The sequence below is a fragment of the Melanerpes formicivorus genome, unplaced genomic scaffold, assembly GCF_026170545.1.
Source record: "Melanerpes formicivorus ecotype bairdi unplaced genomic scaffold, bMelFor1.0.p_v2 SCAF_179, whole genome shotgun sequence".
Classification (NCBI taxonomy): domain Eukaryota; kingdom Metazoa; phylum Chordata; class Aves; order Piciformes; family Picidae; genus Melanerpes; species Melanerpes formicivorus.
The window spans coordinates 364,117-381,640 of NW_027142531.1; the positions used below are offsets into that span (position 1 = coordinate 364,117).

General features: G+C 53.6%; 1 protein-coding gene and 1 long non-coding RNA gene across 7 annotated transcripts in view; one reads left to right on the forward strand and one right to left on the reverse strand.

The window, feature by feature from the left end:
* Positions 1–377: 377 nt before the first annotated feature.
* NEDD4L (NEDD4 like E3 ubiquitin protein ligase) overlaps positions 378–17,524 on the reverse strand; it is an 82,486-nt gene continuing 65,339 nt past the window's right edge. For 4 of the 6 annotated variants that reach the window (XM_068169348.1, XM_068169349.1, XM_068169344.1 and 1 more), the window contains 14 exons: positions 16,103–16,157; positions 12,580–12,638; positions 10,661–10,726; positions 9,184–9,413; positions 8,471–8,592; positions 7,838–7,908; positions 7,199–7,294; positions 5,772–5,845; positions 4,637–4,697; positions 4,128–4,187; positions 3,649–3,756; positions 2,897–2,993; positions 2,403–2,475; positions 378–1,790 (listed from right to left, as the gene is read on the reverse strand). In XM_068169348.1, the coding sequence (XP_068025449.1) occupies positions 1,688–1,790; positions 2,403–2,475; positions 2,897–2,993; positions 3,649–3,756; positions 4,128–4,187; positions 4,637–4,697; positions 5,772–5,845; positions 7,199–7,294; positions 7,838–7,908; positions 8,471–8,592; positions 9,184–9,413; positions 10,661–10,726; positions 12,580–12,638; positions 16,103–16,157 (1,275 nt within the window). In that variant the 3' untranslated portion in view covers positions 378–1,687. Of the gene's footprint in view, positions 1,791–2,402; positions 2,476–2,896; positions 2,994–3,648; positions 3,757–4,127; positions 4,188–4,636; positions 4,698–5,771; positions 5,846–7,198; positions 7,295–7,837; positions 7,909–8,470; positions 8,593–9,183; positions 9,414–10,660; positions 10,727–12,579; positions 12,639–15,956; positions 16,014–16,102; positions 16,158–17,524 lie in introns of all 6 variants that reach the window. The other 2 variants (XM_068169347.1, XM_068169345.1) reach the window with 1 other exon arrangement.
* LOC137457450 (uncharacterized) lies at positions 9,407–16,488 on the forward strand. The gene is made up of 3 exons (XR_010991262.1): positions 9,407–9,587; positions 9,667–9,720; positions 15,402–16,488. It is a non-coding gene; the product is annotated as an uncharacterized lncRNA (long non-coding RNA).

The window sequence follows — 17,524 nt, forward strand, 5'->3', positions numbered from 1 at the left end:
TTGCCAATGACAAGACTGGCTACCCTTGAGCAACTTGTTTCAGCAGCTGGGGAGGCTGCAGATGTTTCCCTAGTCCTTGTCATTGTTCCCTAATCCTCCTTTGATCCTGTGTAGCAGATGCTTCCCTTATCCTGTTCCTGGCACTTTTGGTCACTTACGGCAATGGCAGGTGGGGTTCCTGGGTTCTGCAGAGAGCTCTGGGGTTTGCCAGGCCCCCTGGCCCCACTTGTTCCTCTTGCAGCTCCTGGCCCTCTGGACACTTGCTTAAGAGAATGGGGAGGGGGAGGGTGCGGGCAAAGCTGGCACCACCAAGGGTTATATTGCTGAGGCCATACCTCCAACCTGCTCTGGTGCTGCAACCATTTCACTGCAGTAGATCAAGTACAAACCTTTCACTTTTAATCCGTCACAAAAGAGATGCAACTCAGACATTATAGTTTCAGCATGCAACATGTCATAGGTAACAAAATCGATTAGATAGCAGTGTCTATTAAATAGATCTTTGTGATTAAGTAAAAAATCAATCACAAAACCAGTTGCTGAGGAACATGTCTGCAGGCTCAGCTCTACAGCTGTTGTGGTTTGTTTGCTTTTGTACATCATCAGCAGCCAAATTCACAACTGATAGGTATTGCACCAGAAAGACATGTGCAGTGAGAGGAAGAGAATCACATTAATGTTCATGGTAAAAACAGATATGACTTCCATGTGTTACATAAAGTGCCTTCAGAGTTGGTGCAGTCAGAAACAAGCAGAGCCCCGCCAGCGCCGGGCGGCGTCACCGAACGCGTACTGACGGGAGACAAACCGGAGCCGTTTCCATGCCGCCGAGTCACACAGTGCCAGGGCTCAGTCGGAATGCCCCCCTTGTGCCAGGGTAACCAAAGAGTCACTGTACGGAGATCACGGCAGGGCTAAGCATCCTCTCCTGAGCCGGCAAATGCCAGCCCTGCCCCAGAGCGCTCCGTAGCGCAGGCAGGCACTGCCGAGGCCGAGGCAGCAGCCGTGGCGAAGGCGGGGCAGGGCAGGCTGTGGTTCTGCCTTGACTTGAGCTGCTCCGTGTCTGTACAAAAATGCAGCATCCAGCCTGGGTTCCCGGGCACAAGAAACATCCATCTGCTCAGGGAAAAGAGCTGCTCTCCAGCACTGCCTTCTCCTGCTGCCCGATGCTCTGGGGATGCACGGCTCAAAGTGTGCTTTAAAAACCGACCCTGGCATCAAGTCCGGTACGAAATTAAGAGAAAAGCTCATTTTCCAGGGGTAGGATATTTAATTGTCATGACATAAAATCTGGAAAGGTCTCAATCAGTCGAAGTAAACATGAGCTGTAATGCTATGCCTGTAAAATGATTAATTCCATTCATTGTCATTAGAAATGATGTAAAATATTTATTAAGGGCTTTGCCTGCAGAGGCACAACATAAATAGAGTAAGTCCTGCTGAAATGTGATCAGAGTCCACGTGGAGAGTCGGCGGCCGTGGGGACGGGCGGGAAGGCACCCACGGGGCACAGCTCCCGCAGGGCACAGCTCCCGCCGGGCACAGCTCCCGCCGGCTGCGCCACGGCACGGTCGCGGGCTTTGCTCCGTTCACCAGCGCTGTGCAGCCGTTCTGCCAGAGTCGGCCCAGGCCCGGGCACGCGCCCACGGGCAGCAGAACTGGTGCCAAGGGGAGGGAGCGTGGCCGCTTAATCCACACCTTCGAAGCCCTGGGCGTTCTCCACTGCCATGAGCAGCTTCTCCCGCAGGTCTTCGAAGGACTCATACAGAGGTAAGTCGAGGCGATTAAAGCTGCAGGGAAGGGAGGGAGGAGTCACAGCAGCACTGGGCACAGGGAAGGGAGCCCAAGCGCCTCCCTCTGCTTTAACTGGCCAGTGCTTGCAGCCAGGCTGCTCTGGCTCCAGGAAGGACAGGCAGCACTGGGTACAGACGGGCAGCTGCCTGTGCAAGGCAGGCTGACAGCGGGGCAGAGCTGGCTCTGCTCTCACACCTTGCAATGTGCAGCAGTTACCGCTGAAAGGCTTGCACAGAAAGCTCTGTACTGGAAAGGCTGCAGCAGAAGGAGTTTATCTGGGGTGAGTGCACCAGCACTGATGGCAGAACACCTGCTCTATTGCTGCAGCCCTTCTGCTGTCCATCAGAAGGCCAAACAAGTGCTGTCTGCAAGAGGTAAGAAGCTGCAGCATGGCACTGGAGAGCAGCCTTGCTCCCTCCTGAGCTGTGCAGGTACCCACTGGCTGTGCTCGGCCTGCCACGTAGGTGCCTACAGATCCAGGCACACAATTCAGAGTACCCCATTTATACAAAGCTGTATGAGCCAGAGCTAAAATCCCTTAGAGAAGCAGCATCTTCCTGGCAGTGGGACAGCACAGGAAAGTGAGGCAAGGGTCTCTTTTGACTTACCATGTGTGAGCTCTGGGCAGCTTATCAGGACTTCCCCATTGCTCTATTGTAAACAGCTGAGGACCGTTTGAACCTGGTTGAAAATGAAAATCACAGAGGATGCTACAGAGACTGCCTAAACAATCTAAGATGAAGTGCTGCACAACTGGCAGGCTGGATTCCCAGATGCTGCAAACTCTTCATGAAGTGTACTTTAAAGCAATGGGAATGGGCTGCTTTTTGCAAGCTCCAGAGCTCGTTAACTGCCTTTGTGCAGGGCATGCCCAGTGCACAGGAAACAGGCTCAGACATAGAGGCTTGGTACCCAGAGTGCCTGCTTTAGCACACAGGAGTCTCCTCCCTCATAGGGCACGGATATCATTCCTGGAGTGTCTGTATCGCCCACAGGGCACAGGACCTGCCCCAGTGCTCCCTGGGCTCTGAGGCAAGCTCTGATTGCTCAGCAGTGCTGTTGCAAGGGCGAGTGTGAGCTGGGGGCAGCTGAAAGGGCTCACCATAGAGTTCAGCAAATCCGTTCATAGGCACACGTGAGGTCCCAGTGACAAACTGCAGCAACCGAATGCGCTTCTCAGCGTCCATCAGCAAGACGGCCTGGGGGCACAGGGCACTGTCAGGGAGCTGCCACTGCTACAAACCAAGCTGCACAAACACTGCTTGTACTGGCCTGCAGCCCACCTTTGACTGATAGTTGGAACTAGATGATCCTTAAAGTCCCTTCCAACCCTGACAATTCTCTGACAGGCACACATGTCACTTACTGCCTTGTCTCTGCTTAAAGAGGGACCGTCCTTTGCCAGCTGTCAGTGGGACGCCGCAGGGAGCCACTGCTCAGTAGGGTCAGTGACCGCTCCCTGCCTGGGCCGTGGCACACAACAGATGCTCGAGAGGGGCAGTGCAGAAGCCTTCAAACCCAGAGGCTGCAAAGGTGCACAGAAAACAGATCTGTGGCACTGCAGCAGCGCCTTTGGGGCCGAGACATGCAGAGTCTCCAGGTACACCTGCCATGGGCAGGGAAGTGACAGAAGAGACCCAGCACACAAGCTGGAGGAGGCTCGTGTTTTTAAGAACAAGCCCTACAGCTACCCTGGGCAAACATTTCAGCAGGGTTTGTGGGGACAGCTGCTTTCCAGAAGGTACCTCACACACTCTGCAAAAGGCTTTTCAGCTCTTGCTGGGATCTGTTCCTAGGCTAGCCTCTCACTCGCAGCACAGCTCCCCAAGAGCACTGGAGGAGCAGCAGGCTTACCTTCCAGAACCACTGGATAACAGGGTGATTGGGGCAGTACCCATTCTTGTAGATCGTGTGCTGCCTCCAGTCATTGACATCCACGTCACCAAGGCCACACATCAGCAGCTGGGGAGGGAAGGGCATGGGGACAGCGTGAGCAAGGCCGTGCTGCCCATGCCTGCGAAGCACAGCTGCTCTCTGAGCCATGGCCCACGGCAGTGCTCAGCTGTGTGGTGCTTGGCTCAGAGCAGGGCTGGAAGGGCTTCAGCAGGCCCACCAGCCCAGCTCGCTACAGACTTGCACTTGGCTGTGCTTTGTGTGACTAGAGAATTAGCTCGGGTTGTGCTTTTATGTGAGTAACAGATTGATTCACTGGGGAGAAAGATCTCATTTCCCACTACCAGCAAAGCTTCTGTGCCTGGAAATCACAAGGTGGGCCTGAAACGCAGCCTGCTGGGGTAGCGTTACCGAGTGCTGTTTCTGGATGTCCAACTCACCTCCAGCTCATTTTCATCAAAAATTTTAATCAGATCAATAGGAAGAAGTTCTGTGAATCCCTGAAAGGGAGCAGAGCAGAGTTAAAAACCTCCTACCGTGTAAAATGAAGGTTTTATCTAACAGGAGCTGAGGGGGGTTGAAAAGGAGAGAGCTGCTGAAGTACAAGTCCCTAATTTAAAGCATTAATCACTGAATTCTTTCAAGCTCAAAATCATTTCAGGTGGAAGGAGAATGATCTAATCAGGGAAAGAGCAAATACTCTTATGTGCATTCTTATAGGAGGGAAAGCTGTAAACTCAAACACAAACACTCAAAGCTCCTCACCCCCGTAACGATACCAAGGTGTAAGACATCTGCAGGCCCTGGGCAGCCCGGTCTAGTTGAGGATGTCCCTGCTGCTGACTAAGGGCAGATCAGACTAGATGACCTTTGGAGGTCCCTTCCAGCCTGGACCATTCTATGATTAAAATCTGTGTTTTGGGGAAAACAAGCAGGAAAAGAGCCTTACCTCCAGAAAGGCATTCATCTGCTTCTGAACTCTGTTCACAAACCTCCACTGGATGACCAGGCTGCAGGAGAAACAAAACCCCACTCAGTGGAAGATACAGAGTGCTCAGAGAGGTCAGCCACCTCCCTTCTTTCAGCTCCTCCTTTAGAGTTCAGGGCCCACTTAAAGCCAGGACTGTTGTACATCACAAGCAGGTTCTGAAGTAGCCCTGCCACCTGCTCTGCTATTAACCCTCCTGTTGCCAGGTGAGCACAGCAGCAGGCTTTGCCTGGGCACCAGAAGAGTGGCAGGCAGTTGCTATTGGTACCTGACTGACCAGACACCGTATCCTGCCCGAGCTCTGAGCAATTAACCCTTCCATGCAAAGACTACAAAAGGTGAGGAAAGAACCAATTGACAGAGGTACAGAAAGAGATGAGGAAGGCTACAGCAAAGGCTTTTCTTCCAGTGCTAACCCCTGGAGACAGCTACCCCACAGGCTCTAGAAAGGCAGCTCCTTCCCTCCTTCCTGTCAAGAGTCATTCATCGTATCAGGAGCACCAGCAAGTGCAGCTGAGTTCCTGCTTTTCCATTCTGGTAGGCAGAAAAATGGAGGAAGCCCCAAGATTAAGCCTAAGATAAGGCTTGGCCAGTTTGGTTTGTGTTTCAGAAGTACAGCAACTCCAACAGTTGTACCAAAGGGAATTGTGGGGAGAGATGTGGAACACTTATAGTTTCATAGTTTCATTCAGGGTTGGAAGGGACCACAAGGATCATCTAGTTCCAACCCCCCTGCCATGGGCAGGGACACCCCACACTAGATCTGGCTGGACAGAGCCTCATCCAGCCTGCTCTACTTCAGGCTAATCATCTGCAAATGAGAACAGCCAAGTGCTGACTCAGGTTATACAGCCCCTGCCTAGCCATGGAAGAGCTCTCTCCCTGTAAACCCAGCTGGGCTCTGCATTCTGGCCCACAGCTATTCAAACACCCCTTCCTTTGTGCCCTGCAGTGACAGAAGGTCGGTGATGGTCTGAAGCAGCCAGTTGCAAACTGTGAACGGCAGAGCTGTCTCCCCCAGGGCTGCCGGACGCTCCAGCGCAGGCCGGGCCGCGGGAGCTGCCCCGGCAGGACCGAGCCCCCGCCGCGTACGTACTCGATGTACTCCCGTTTGTTTTCGTTGGTGACCATGATTTCTGACCCGTTGGGCTTCAGGTCCACTTGATATGTCTGCACAAAAACCCAAACACAGCATCACATCAGGACGTGCTTCTCCCGGAACCCGCTTGGCCTCCAGGCAGCTCTGTCCCTGTCCTGCTGAGCCACCTCAGGCTTTGCCCAGGTGACATCTGCCTCTATCTCCCCACCACTGTTATTTTCTTCTGGGATCAGATGCATCTTTTATAAGCTAACAGAAATCAGCCTTGCTGGCAACACCACAATTAGCTGCCTGAGGTCCAAAACACGTTGGAAAAGAGCAGGAAGTATCTCCAAGTAAGTTGGTGTATGTCTGGAGCCAGAGAACGAACTTCTGCAGCAGAGGTGAAAGCCAGGAGTGGAAGGCTAAGTCTAATTTGATGCTCAATTGTTACAGAACAGATGATGACAAAAATTTCCAAACACCTCAGTGTGGTACAGAAGCTTTTCACTCTCTGCCTCTGATGTTCTCCCTGACTGTGTAACTGAAACCCTCCTGCTGCCCTGAGAGCACACTGTGTGCCTGGGCCCCAGGCACTGGGAGGACGAAGTGAGCTCTCCAGAAGGCACTGTGAGCCACACCAGCAGTGCTACCTCCAGCCAGGATAGCTGGGGCTAAGACTTAAAACAAGGGCACTGAGAAAGGTCACAAAAGCCTGAAAGCAAAGACATTTAAGAGACAGAGGTATTACTGAGCTCCAGTGTCATACAAACCCAGGCTGCTCTGTACAGTCACTACACGTGTGCACACATCACAAAACGCTCCAGCTCCACAGCTTGAAAAGGAGGAAACCCCAGGCCCCTCCTGGCAGGTAAGCTCCAAACTCCTGCCAACAAACTCGTGGTTTTTTGCTTTAGCCCTCAAATTACAGTCACCAAATAGGCACAAGAGAGTTATCTGCACCAAGGGATATCCATCCAGCAACTGACAGATGCTTTAACAGGGCTCTGTACCCTCAGCTGTAGTTACAGCTCCTCCTGCTGAGCTCTGCCCCTATCCGTTGTGGAATGTTTCTCCTGTGTGATGGAGAAAGCTACCCACAGATGGGACCCTTCTAAGCAGGCCTGCTGCCCTTAGCTGCCGTGTACCAAAGGGACCAAACACCAGCACCTCCCTGACTGCTCCTCCTGCCTCTGTCTTGTGAGGTCAGCTGCAGCCTTCTAAGCCCCAGCCAGTCCCAGGCAAAGCTAGTGAGGGAGGGCATGCTGCTGGCTGCCGAGAACATCAGCTCCTGCTGGGCATTCCCAGTCTTGGAGGCCGTGTGGGCAGGAACAGAGGCTGATATCCACAGCCTTGTCTACACTGACTGTGAGCACTCAGCCCTGGCCAGGTTCACAGCCAGGAGACACTCCTCAGCCAATAGCAACATGGAAACTTTGACACACCTGTCCAAAGTTTTCCTCATCTATGCAGAACATGAGGTCCAGCTCTGTAGGGTCGTTTTCCAGGATCCACTTCAGGGAGTTGTAGTACTCACTGTCCTGCAGGCCACAAACAAACATGTTTGCAGATGGGCACTTTGATTGTGTGCTTTAAATTGAGCAGGTGACAAAACAAACCAGAACCCAAAGGCCCTGGGAAGATGAGCACTGAGTCACTGCACAGCCCCTGTGAAGCAGGCTAGGATGGGTCACTTCATGTCTGCTTTGGGCCTGAGGTGACTCACGCTGGCACTACTGACAGCACAAGGACTGGCTGCAGCTCCCTGGGTAACTGTGCAGCGCTGTGACCTGTGTAGAAAGCAGCTGCCTGCTTTCCAGCAGCACTTACACACTGGTGCATGACACCATCCTGTCCTGCAGTGACTGCATTGTGAGCCCTGCTAGCTGATACTGATCTTCTCCCCTGTCCCTCTGCAGCACCCTAGCAGTGCACTGGTGCTGGTTTTACTAATTGCCTGCCTCCGTGCAGTGCTGCAGCCATGGCCTTGTGTTTTACACCACAGTTACTGGAATTGGTGGCTCCTAGAAGTTTCCCCAGAGGAAAAGCTCACATCACTGCAGATGGTTTAAAAGCGGTCTTACCACAGACTCCATGTCTTTCAGGGTTATGGGCTTCCCCAGCATCATCTTGTAAAAGGGTCTGATGAAGAAGCCTAAAAAAGAGGGAAGAGCGTTAGCTGCAGGCTCTGCCTCCCCAGCTGCCACAGGAGGAGTGCTGGGGCCTAAGACACTGTGGCATTTCCCAGAGAGCCAGCGGAGTCCCAGCACTGCCTCTCAGTCCCGAGTGCTCTGCCGTGAACGCCCGGCAGCCACTCGTGGCCAGAAGGTTTGACGGCAGCACAAGGGCTGGGGAGCTGAGCTCAGGGCACTCATCAGTCCCAGCTGCCACTCTTGTCCAGCTGAGCTTCCTGCACTGCTAACAGAACGTGGGCGCCTCGAAGCGTCCGCTGTGGGATTCCCAAGGCAGAACTGGTGTTCTGCCATTCCACCAGGGATGGTCTTAGGGATCAAAGGGTGCTGCAGCTGCTGAGGCTGCAGGCTTGCTGCAGAGAGCTGCTGTGAATTTTCTGGCTTTCCTTCGGGGACAGGGAGGATTTAGCAATGCAGAGGTCGTTTTTGACCACCATTCACACCAGGAATGCAGCTTCCAAGTGGCAGCTCCATTACTTTCTCTCCAGGAGCCCTCATCTCCCTCCTGAGAGCCCAGGAACTCACCGTCCAGCAGCTTGCCGTGGTACACTGCCAGGCCAGCCACGCGGCCGATGAAGGTGAAGTACGACAGGTGGTCCTCGTTACAGAGACCTGAATTAGGATTAATCTGAAGTGTGTAGTTGTCCCTTTTTTGGGGAAAGAAAAGAAACAGCTGAATGACCAAGCCTTTAAAGAACAGAGATTAGATATGTCAGTCAGTCAGCTGAGCTCGGGGCCAGTTCCTGTTGCACTGTGCTAACAGAGCCTATCCACCTGTTCTGGCCAGGCTGGGGGAGCCTGCCCTAACCAAACCTGTCCTGCAATGACTGCAGTGACCACCTGACAAAGGTGGCTAAAGTCCTTCCTGTGGGGTGACATCTGCAAGAGGGCAGGGTAAAGCCTGGCAGCACTGAAAGCAAACAAATGCGTTCAGTGGAAGGAGAACTTCAGCTAAGCTGTCCTCCTCCACAGGGCTTCACTTTTCACTCTCCACAGCCAAATGTCAGGGCTTCAAACTGCAGGATTCTCTTTGGCACCTAACCTCCAGGTTAGGCAAGAGCCTCTGTCCAGCACCTCCAAGAGCAGAGAGCTTGACGTCTGCAGCGGGGAAAGCCCTCCTCACCTAGTACACTGACAGCCTCATCTGCAGGGCTGGGCTGCTCACCGAGCTGCTGACTGCTCTCTGCAACACCTAGTGCCTGGCCCTTATGAAACAGAAATATTTCAGCGGCACTTACGTTGCTGAGTATTCAAAGAGGCCGTAGTAAGGGTTAAACATCTCCTTGGACAAGAGGAAGAACCACTCTCGGGCCACACCTCCGTAGTCAAGTCCTTTTTCGGACTCAAATTCAATCCAGAGCCTGGCTTTTAGCACATCAGGTCTCTTCACAGACATGATTCTTCTGTAGGACTCCTCAAAAATGTTGTTTCTGTGTAGCTTCATCTCGAATCTGTTTGGAATATCAGCCTGTGTGGAAAAAGATCACGGCACCCTCGTTAGTCAACAGACGGCAGCAAGTGACAGACTGGACACCTGGTGTGTAAAGTTTCCCCTGCCTTGCTCTTTCCTGACAACTAGCAGGCTGCTTGGCAGCACCCACTGCCGAAACCCAGGGAGACTGACAGAGCTGTCAGTAAACAGGTAAGGGCAGGCAAAGCAGCTGCCTGCCAGGCACGAGGCACATCCCATGCAAACTCATCCGACCCCTTTTCTGTTCCAGGCGTCCTGAAGAACCTGCTTTCCACAGGACAAGACCACCGGAGGCTTGTGCCAGGTCAGCATCACTGTGGGCTCTGCTCCACCCTGGGTTCCAGCTCTGCCCTTCCCAGTCAGCTGCTGAAAGTGAAGTCTCAGCCCTCAACCCTTGTGACCGTTTGAAGCCGTGCCTTTAAGGGAAGGACAGTACTGGGACACCCTGGCTGAATGTTTTGTAAACCAAAGACAGGTCTGAACAAATTTCATGGGTAGATTGGTGGAATGCAACTTTAAGTTCTGAGTGCAGCTGAGATTGTCCTCAGTTCACTCTTCCCTCCTCCCTTTCCAGCTCCTCCGCCTCTAGGCTCTCTGCCAGACTGACCCTGGGCAGATAAGCGTGTGGCCTACTAGCACTTTGCTTTAATGAACAACTGCTCTTTTTCTCTCTTTCTAACCATTTTTGGGGAACAAGGGGAGAGAAGGGGGTGCAGGGGGGGAGCCCTCCTCCAGAGGTGTGTGTGGGGGGGAATTTTGTTCCTGTATTATTGTCCTTTTTACTTTGCTGTCCATTTCTGTGTCTATATTGTAGGTACTGTACATGGTGTGCAGATCCTGCATTCCCTAAAGCTTGCCTGTAAATGCAGCATTTCCCTTTTGGCTTCTCTGGCTGGCTAGCTGTGGGTTTTCTTTGGTTTTCTCTTTGTGGGGGGAGAAGGCTGGGCCTTTCTCTCTAACCCTCCACAGCCCTTCAGCCTAAAGGCTCTACAGCAACATCCCTGTTAGTCTGAGTTGTGGTGGGGAATACATCATCAGCCACTGCCCCACTGCCTTGGGTCTGCGAGCCCTAGAGATCTGGAGAGGTTTTTGTTGAGACATCACTCACAAGTTTGCTTCACTGTTCTGGCTCCTACTCAAACCCCTTCAAGAGCAGCACAGTCAGGGAGCGCTGCCAGTGTGCCAGAGGCAGGTACCCCACGCGTGCCCGTGCTGGGCCCGGCGGGCAGCAGGGCTCTACTCACTGGTTTCTTGAGCTTCTTCCGGAAGTAGTCGTACTTCTGCTTGAACTCCCTGGAGTAGGGCACTGCCTGTGGGAGACAATCACAAGCTGCCCACCAGCTGCTCTAGTACTGCTCAGACAGGCACTCAGAGACACGCTACAGGGGCAGCTAGTACAGCTCACCGTGCAGGACGTACAGCAGCTGCAGCGTCCCCACGCCCCTGGCTGCACTCTGAGTGCAAAGGGGAGAAAACTGCGACAAGCCAGGGCTGTGATTCAGATAACAGAGGCACAGGCCTGGCTCTGACCAGGGACTGCTGTGTGTTAGTGAGATTCCTTCGTTCTCTGTGGGCTCTTTGGGAAGGAGGAAGCCTTCATTCTGTTTTTTAACATCATATGCAAGGTCAATGTAATAATCCAAGAGCCTCGATGGTCACCTGCATCCTTGCTCGCCCTCTGCTCTCCTGGCAGTGCAGATGGGAGAGCAGAGCCAGTGGGGCAGCCAGCTGAAGAGATGAAGTATGATTTCTTGGGAGCAAGAGACTGGGTCTGAATTCCCTGAGGGCTGAACCACAGCTCTGCTCCAAGCTCAGTCTCTGGGGCCTGGGGCAAGGACTGGTCTTGGTGTAGCTTCATGAGCGGCTGCAGGTGAGAGGAGGAGCTGGGAGTATTTCTAGAGGAGTTTCCTCTTGTGGATCATGAGCCATGAATAACTTACATTCAGAATGAAACCCTCTTCCTCAGGTGATAACAGGACTTTAGTGCACCCATCAAACCATCTGTCAGTGTTTGAACCACGTGTAGTGCGGTGTGAGCAGCCTGAGGCTTTGGCGCAGCACCACCTACGCTCTCAGGAGCACTACGATGAATCCTTAATGCTGAGGTGGCTGCAAAGTGGGCTCTTCTCTTTAGGAAACCAAACCCAGCCACACAAACAGCTGCTGCTGACTTGAGGGGATCGTGACTGAGCCCGATTACCTGGGAACACCAGTTCCCAGTCTGCCTGTGCGCTTCCCTTGCTGGGCAAAGCAGCACGAGGGTTTCACAGCACACTGCCCACTGTGTGGGAATCTGGAGCAGCCAGGGCATGGCATATGGGCAGGCCAGCAGCCTGCTGTGCAGCCAAGGCACTGATCCTGCTGATGAACAGCAGCAGCTGCAGGGACACCAGGCAGCAGTCAGGCTGCTGGGTCCTGAGACCCTCAGACATCCTGGGCATTTTCCCAGCATAAAAACCTATTTCCTGGCACCTGGGAACATGTTAGGGTCTGACCATCAGAAACCAGCACAAGAGGTCAAGGAATCTCTCCAGGTATGTGGCAGCTGAAGGTCTGGCAGTACAGTAAAGGCATTTACTGTTTGTTAGGCTGGGACTCTCAGAAGTGATGGACTCAAGTTCTGGGCCATAGTCACAGCTCTGCTTTACAGAGTGGAAACAGCTTCTTACTCTGCAGAGCCCCCAAGCTGCACAGCACAGTGAAACTGTCTGTCAGGAGTGCCCCAGGAGGCAGGGAAGTAGGAACATGTCTCCTGCTCACATCCCTAGAGCAAGCCCCAAGAGCCTTTTGCACACATGGTACTTGGAAATCCCCATATTGATCTGCAGCTGCCAGTATCTCTCTGTGCTTCCCAGATGCTCCAAGGCAGAAGCTACCTTCTCATGTTAATACCAGAAGGCAGGAGAAACTCCCCTGCCAGGCAGCTACTGCCAGGAAGGCCTCCAAACCCATCTGAGTGGGAGCCTGCTGCCTGGCCTGGAAATGCATGCACAGCACTGCAGCTCCAACCATCCCAGTGATCCCCAGGTAGCCCAGTTCCTGCTCTGGAGCACCACAGCAGGCTGGGAGAGGCTCCCCAGAGCAGGACAGCCCTTGGCGTGCCAGGCAGCAGGCACCCTGCAGCCCAGCCCCCAGGTGAGGCCCAGCCCCCAGCAGTACTCACAGGGCCGGTGATGGCAGGGTTCTGCAGCCTGGGGTCCTCCCACTGGGTGATTTTGTTATCTGCCAAGAACAAAAACAACACTGCCCTCACTCCTCTGCTCCAGCCACAGGCAGGCTGCTCTGGCTCCCTACACCTGCTGGCCCTACCAGCTCCACAGCTGAGTCCTGCAGGGGTAGGAACAGCTGCAGCCCCACCTCCATCCAGAGCCCAGAGGTGCAAACCTACAGGAGGATGCAGTGTGCCTGCACTGCTGCTCTTCCAGTGGCTGTACATGAACAGCTTCTAGCTGAATGTGGCTGTGGGTTCAACCCCTGTCAGAGGCACACAGACTCCATGTCTGGAAGGGAAAGCAACCCCAAAACCCTGCCTGGCAGGTTAGGCTTAGGTCTTGGAGACGCTGCCTACAGGGGGCAGAATGTGGCACCTCTAGCAGGCTGCAATGGAATTTGGAGGGGGTAATGTCTTTTCAAAACCCAAAGTCCTGGTCTGTGATTTAGTGAAGAGGTCATAGGGCCACAAAGGGAGGCAAAACAGTACAGGCAAGGTGTAAGAGATGACTCTGGTTTGACCAAAGGAGGCTTAGGCAGAATCCAGCTCTTTTCATCTATGGTTTTGAGGAGCACCAGGAGGGTGCCATGGAAAGGTTACACAGGACCATGCTTGGACTCTCCCTGCCTCCAGACAGCTGCTCCTCACAAGATTCTGAACACAACAGAATCACAACAAAATGATGATGTTGCAACAAGACAAAGCTCCAAAAACCGAACTAGTGCCCCCTGCACTGGCAGGGTTGAAGCCATCCACTCCCTGCCCTGACAGGGCTGTGACTACACACCCGTGTGTTACGCGCTGCCTCGCGCCGTCGGCAGGGGCTTAGCGAGGTAGGTCTGGGTTTAAGTCCTGCAGTTCCTAGCTCTGGGAATGGACACACTAACTTGAAAAGCTTTTGTGGCCACTGTAGGTAAAAGCAAACAGCCAGGCCCACTTGTATCAAAACACAAGTACTTGGCATGCTTCCACAGCTGGAGAAGACCCATCAGCTTTGAGCACCCCAGGCCCTTTCAGCAGGGGCTGGGACTGGCAAGGTGGCAGCTGGTAAACGTGAAGAAAATTCAACAGGACCAAAAGCACTTCAAGAAATCTGTTCTGTCATCACTTAACTGACTACTAACATACTGCTTGGTTTCCCCTTACACAGCAAGTCTATTTAAGTGCTCAGAAACGGTGGAGGAACTGCAGCTCCAGATTCTGTCTCACCCAGCTTGTTCCTTGTGCAGCACATTCTGAAGGTCTACCATCTGTCTGGAGCCTCCACACACATACAGCTCCCTGCCCTTCCTCATCAGTCAGGCACTAGGGCCCTTGAGGATCCCCTCTCCTCCTCTGTTCCCTTTCCCAGTGCTCCACCACGTTCTGGAAGTTGAGGCCCCAGCACTAGACACAGCATAGTCATCGTCACTGAGACACTGCCTGTGCTGGTGAGACTGGAAAGGGTGCTGCAGCTCAGACACCTCACAAGCTGAGGTGACTCATGTCCAGCTGATGGTATTCTTCCTGCCCTTTGCCACCAAAACTCTGCTGTTTGCTCCCATTCTGAGCAGCACTTTTGCCTTTCTTTGCACTACAGTGGTGTTTCTCCTTCCACCCCTCCTGCACTGCTCTCTGCTGCTGCACCATGCCCCTCATTCATTCCATCTGTTACAGAGTGGTGGACCCAGGGCAGGCTGGAGGGGAACCCACTGAGTGTATCCATCCCTCTGCCAGTCACCCACTAGTAACTGCTCTGCCTGTGGCTGGAGGAGCTGTGTGTGCTCCTTCAGGATGGCTCCCAGCATGGAGGTGACCTCCCCTAGGGCTCCTGGGCAGTGCAGAAGATGGCTCTGCTCACGTGTGGGAAATGATGCCGACTGGCACGGATTCACCGCCAAGCACCAGCGGTGGGGAACTGAAGACTGGCATTTGGTGCCAGACTGACCCCTGCAGAGGCTACAACTCCTGACAGCTGAAAGCTAAACCCTCTGGGGCCACTGTGTGCCAAGCAGTACCTGGCTTGGCTCTAGCAGCTGAGATGCCACCCTCCACAGCAGTGTCTGCACTGCCTGCCTCTCTCAGGGGTGACAACAGTTGCAACCAGGAATACCAGGGCAGGGCAGCTGTGCAGAGGGTCACAAGCTGTATCTGGGGAGCCCCTGGACTTTCTAGCTCCTCTGGCTGCCTCCTGACTCTTCAGCAGAGTGCCTGAGCACCGCTGAGGCTGGCACCCTGGGGGTGGGCACAGCTGCTGGCACCGTGACCGCAGTGGCTGAGGCCAAACAAGCAACATTATTAAGAGCTGCTACAGAAAAGGCTAAAAGCCCTCAGCTCAAATGCACATGCATTTAGGTTTGGGACAACTCTGTGGGAGCTCCAGTGCAGAGCTCTGACATCCCCTTAGAGACTAACAGAGGCTTCAGCAGCTTTGTAAGGGTGGCTGAACAGTTCTGCAGGTGCTTGAAATGAGAGCCTGATGCTGTGCCACCTCGGTGGCAGCAGCGGAGAGGCTTTTGCCACCTTTCAGTTTCTGGGTGTCTGCTGGGAAAAGCAACTACAGAAGGGACGAGGAGTAGCAGCTGTGTACTGGTGTCTGGGAGAGGTCAGTCCTGTGCTGGCTGGAGTGTCTTAGTTCTGACCTTTGTTTAGACCCTCGTGTGACTTCAGGGACAGTCTCCTAATGCCGATCTGATGCCATCCATGCAGGGAGAAAAGCAGCAGAGGCAGTGCTGCTGGAGGAGAAACAGAGCACTGCCAGGTAGCTGTAAGAGTTCTGTGTGCCCTCTCCCCAGGTTTGTGAGCCTGCTGCTCCTGTCAGGTCTATGCCACCAGCAGGAATCCCTGACTACAGAAGCCTCGAAGAACAAAAGGAGCAGAAACAGCCCAGCCTTTCTGGGTTCCTGCAAGCAGCAACAAGAACTCACACAGCAGTCCGGATGCTGTCTCAGACACGCTACAATGAAACATCACTGGAACTCCACTAACGGAGCCGGACCGGCTCGATGGGCTGGGCGCAGCCGACATGCCGTAAATAGGAAATAAGATCAGAGTCTGCACTGCCACAAGGCCTCCAGCAGGGGAAAGAGTCTCGCAGCGCTCACTTCTCCACTGCCCGTATCTGCAGTTGTGGCTACATGGTCTCTTCTCATCTTATTTTCTATTCCTAGTGTGTGTTTTAATTCACTGAGTGCAAATAAGCCATGGGATCATCAACAACAACAACAACAATCCAAAATATCAACGAGAACGAAAGAAACCACAGAGAGGGATGTTAATGCTTCACAAGTCAGAGAGGGACAAAGCTTGATGAGCCAATTAAAAGCAAGCTTCCAGTGAGTATACAGTACCGTAGGAGGGCACTAAGTCTCTGGTATCAATGTCTCCACATATCAACACCTGGCTTCCTAAATGAAGAGTAAAGTTGTAAAGCTTTCACTTCGATATCGATCGCCTCCCTTTCTCTACCTGCTGCAGTACCTGGCTGCTTACTTACTGTGGTCTATGTAAAAGGTTCTTCCATCCAGATGGATTCTTTCCTCCCAGCCAGGCTGAAGGGGGAAATGAGGAGAGACAAGAAGCAAGTTAGTGCCACTCTCACCCAGCCTGGAGCCGCACATTACCCACCCCACAAAAGCGTCACAGATGCACTGTGTCACGGCCAGAGCTCCAGGGAGATGCAAAGGACTGGCTGGCTGGGGAGGCAGCTGCGCTCAGCACAGCCATCAGTGGACACTGGCTGTGGCAGTCTCAGGCCGTGCCTGGACAATTTCCCACGGGTCTTGAGCAGAAAGTGGTAGAATGTAAACAACTCACCTCTGGAAGTAAAAGGGAGAAGAATGGTGAATTCTGAATAACCCCATGGGCCCGAGCACTAACAAAGTGAGCTCCTATCAGCTAACTCCCTGCCTGGCTTCCTGGCTCTGGCAGATGCTAGCTCCTGCTGCTGCGGGCGTCACTGACCCCAGCGCGCTCTCGTGCTCGAGTACGAACAGCAGCTCTCTGCTCTCTCTCTTCTCCCGTCTACAGGGGGAGGGGAGACAGCAGAGAGGGTGAAGCTATTGGTAGCCCCTGGTTTGTCTAGGGGGGCTCTTGTGCTGTCTAGAAATTGTAAACACCTGCAAATGTTTGATGTATTTTGCATGGCCCCATCCCATTTCACAGTTCAGACTGCAGTTTTCCTTGGAAACACAGCTGCATTTGCTCTCCAGCTGAGCTGCCCTGGCAGTTGTATGTTGGGGGCAATTTTCAACCCACCACACTAGCCTTCAGTTCTTCCCTCCTCATCCAGCTCCTTTCCTCACCTTCCAAACCATCACAGTGCAGACAGGGGCAGTGTCTGCAGGGCTGTCCAGGCTGGCTCGTGCTGTGGCTGAGCCTCAGAAGAGAAAGGACTGAACTTCCCCTCTTTTGAGAGCCTGCTGAGCTCTGCAGCCCTTCCCAGCTCCCCCTGAGATGGACTGTCAGGCTGGGCAGCTCTGTCAGTAGCAGTGTCTGCAGGGGGGCATGCCAGGCTCTCCTGGGCTCACCCTGCATGCCTCACCTCTGTGTCTGGCAGCATAAAGGTAAGCTGCCCTCAGGACTCCTGTGCCCAGCCAGGCAAGGTGTGCTGGGAGGAGCTGCAGAGCTGCAACAGAGCAGCTGCTGCCACAGCTGGGTTCTTAGGGACCAGCTGCCAGCAGGGGATGCCTTCAGCTGCACAGGGACCGACACGGCCCAGAGCCACTCAAACACAAAGGAAGAGGTTTTGCAGTGGGTTGCAGGGTGTTTGAGAGGAGGATGGCTGACCAGAGGTGGTAGCAGAGATTGATTCCTGAGTGCCCTTACATGCTGATGGAGCTCCCTTGGAAGAATCTGCTCCATTTTCCCCTAAAGCAAGAGGCAGCCATCTAAAAGCACATCAAGATAAACCCAAGCC